This window comes from Gracilinanus agilis, unplaced genomic scaffold (assembly GCF_016433145.1).
Source record: "Gracilinanus agilis isolate LMUSP501 unplaced genomic scaffold, AgileGrace unplaced_scaffold54235, whole genome shotgun sequence".
NCBI classification, from domain to species: domain Eukaryota; kingdom Metazoa; phylum Chordata; class Mammalia; order Didelphimorphia; family Didelphidae; genus Gracilinanus; species Gracilinanus agilis.
Genome location: NW_025389394.1, coordinates 1 through 3,054, shown reverse-complemented (window position 1 = coordinate 3,054; position 3,054 = coordinate 1). Strand labels below are relative to the sequence as shown.

General features: G+C 50.8%; 1 protein-coding gene across 1 annotated transcript; it reads right to left on the bottom strand.

Annotated features, from left to right (window-relative positions):
- Positions 1-1,681: 1,681 nt before the first annotated feature.
- Positions 1,682-3,050, bottom strand: LOC123255940 (proline-rich transmembrane protein 1-like; the record flags this gene model as incomplete). Its single annotated transcript, XM_044684650.1, has 3 exons — positions 1,682-1,940; positions 2,299-2,484; positions 2,931-3,050. Coding segments are annotated over 3 exons (483 nt in total), but the record flags the coding sequence as incomplete, so codon positions are not given.
- Positions 3,051-3,054: the final 4 nt, after the last annotated feature.

Here is a 3,054-nt window from a genome sequence, read left to right as displayed (position 1 = left end):
GCCCTCCATGTAATCCAAGGCCTTACTTCCCTACAGAGTTCCCTTTGTTGAGCCCAGGATGAGCCGGTACAGTCCAATATGATTGAAGAATCATCAGTCCCACCTAACTTTACCCAATCCCCATGCTTGTGGTAAGAATTATCTATACAGACACCACCTTTAACTCCAATTCTACTCTTTAATGCATTTTCTCACTCTCTTTCTCTCTTCGTTGTCTCCTGACTTTCACTGTCTCCACTTGGAAATGTCTATATATACTCTAATCTTTTCTCAACTTCAGTATTACCACTTCATATGTTGGATTTTTCTCCTTTTGACAGCCAGTCTAGGAGATCCTGGGCCTGCTTTGTACACTGTTCTTATTTCACCATCCTTGTCTCCCAACATGCCTGTTCCCTGATGGAAAGAAAGAAAGGAAGGGGGGAAGTTCAAGTGGATTCATGAGGACATTAGACAATCTGTAAGTACCAATTTGCAACCTTTCTCTTCCATTCCTGGCTGAGATTCATAGAACCATAGAAAATCAGAACTAGAGGGGCCCCTAAAGACCAACATTTTACAAAAGAGAAAACTGGGCCACAGAGAAGGAAAGTGCCTTATTTAAGGCCATATGATGAGAGTATTATCTCTCCTGCTGCAGTCATCTTTCCAACATACCCATATTGCCTTCTCTATTTCAGGTGAAATCTGTATTTCTCTCCCTCAGCCTCTCTCCTTCATTCTCCATTAATCTCTGTCTCCCTCCCACACTGATGAGATATGGATGGGGTAGGTGGTGAAGATGGGCACAATGTGCTGAATGTTTGTCATAGTAGTTTGGTGAGTTCATCAGTAGTCTCCAGAATTTGGGGCAATAAAATCACAAGGTCTCTTTAATCTCATCTTTGGGAATATCACACCATCTTTGAAACTGTACAGTTTGTCAAACAATGTATGGGGAAGGGTGGGGAACAGCCTGAGCAGGTTGTGGGAAGATGAGGACCAGAGAGTCAGGGTCCTCAGAGGATAAGGGGGTGGCCCCTAAGTGCCTGATCTCCCTCACCAAGAGAAAGGGAGTGAAGTTCAAAGATTTATCTCTCCTTTTCTGGCTCTTCTGCCTGGGGAGAATGGGAAGCAGGGTATGATAAGGGGAACTTATTCCTTGGGGTAACAGTGGAGGAGGTTCAAGGAGCCAGAAACCTCAAAGTCTCAAACTACATATAAAGGACAACCCAAAGACTGGGATCATGAAGGGGAAAGGGGCCTCCCAGGCTGTCACAGGAGGTTGGGGCTGTACAGGCATACTTAGAATTGGCAGATCACTCCCTAGAAGGTGGGAGAGGCCTGAAAAGCAAGTGGAGTTTAACACTGGGAGCCAAAGGAGAAGCTTTGCCAGGGCTGGGGGCAGACCATATTGGAGACTGAGCCCTGAGGCTCAAATTAACCCAGAGTGATAAGGGAAGTCTGTGTGCTGGACCCTGGGGAGGGAGGCTGTGGTTCTTAATAGTTTGAACCAGTGGGGAGTTGCAAGCTTCTGTATCTGACCGTGGGAGTTCTGAGGCTCAAGGGAACTGGGTTTTGAAGATATCCCAAGGGCCATATTTAGGAAATTCCTGGGGATCTAGTTTTGGAGTTTCCTTTGATGGAAAACATTGCGGCTAGGTTTAGGGTTGTTTTCAGCTTTGGTGGCTCCATAGGCTGGTTTGATGAGTATTTGGGGGTGGGAGAGGATTGAGGGATCATCACTCCGGGAAGGGAGTCTCCAGGTTGGAGGAGAAAAATCCCTAAGGATCCCAGTCGGTGTCGTGATGCTGTGCAGCTATGATGATCACCACTGTAAGAATGGTACAGAGCACCATGGCTGCAATGCCCACGGCCAGGGAGATGAAGGAGAAATTCCGAGCCTCCCGAGATGCGATCTCTGCTGACACCATGTCTCCGCGGGCCAGAGCGGTCCGCACCTGCAGGGGAGGGAAGAGGAAGACCTAAGGTCAGGGAAACCCCACAAACGCCTCAGCCCTGGACGAAAGGTGAATCTGGAGTCTCCTCTCAAGATCCTCACAGTTTCCAAGGGCCCAGCCTTTGGCCTCTCTCTTCTTATTAGCCATACTAGGCTTGGGAGAGAGAGAGAAAACCCCGAGTCTGCACAGTCCAACCCCAACCACATCCATCCACCATAGTAGAGTCTGAGAGGTACCACGCTACCGGGTTCCTTAGTCTCCGCCCTCTCTGCCTCTCTTCCCGCCCCCTTCGGATTCTACGGCACATTCTTTCATTTCCGGCCCCTCCTCCTGGCCCCTTTTACCTCCACCCCCTCACCTGCACCGCCTTGAAGATTGCAATGATGCCGGTGGGCCAAAAGCAACAAATTGTAGTGAGCACGGCTATTGGCAGGTAGTCGTGGGGCGGACGCCTGGGCTCTAGAAGGGCTAGTCCTGGGCCCAAGGGTGGGGGGGAAAGCGTAGGAGTCACTGCTGTCCCTCCCGGCGCGCCTCCTGTGTATGGCTGAGGAAAGAAAGGGTAGGGAAGCAGGGTCACAGACAGAACCTCGACCTGATCCCCTCCTGCACCCTTCCAGTGGCCGAAAGAGAGTGCAATTTGCAGTCAGCTGTATTATTTGAAAGTCACTCTTTCTAATAAAAACTAGTGTAACCCTTTGTTCCTCAGGGAAACGAATCTCTGCTATTCCCAGTTCCTCCACTCCCAGGCCTCTTGGGTACCCCTTCCAGTGCCTCCCACGTCTATTTCCCAACGCCCCTCCTCATTCCATTTTCTTGATGTGCCCCTTCCCTTTTTTATTCTTGCCAGTGCCCCCAAGCCCTCCCCACCTCCATCCCGGTTCCCACATTTTCTGGCCCCTTACCTCCTCTCCTGGTTTTGATGCCCTTCATAAACCACCCCAACTTCCCCCTTCCCAACTCCCTTTCCCCCATCTACCCTTCTGCACTCACGGCGCCCACGGGGTAGACGGGCAGATAGGCGGTGCAGGGCTGCAGCTGCAGGGGATACCCAGGGGCCACGTAGCCTCCAAGGGGCAGCGTACCCACGGTACCTGGGTGTGTGGGCACCACAAAG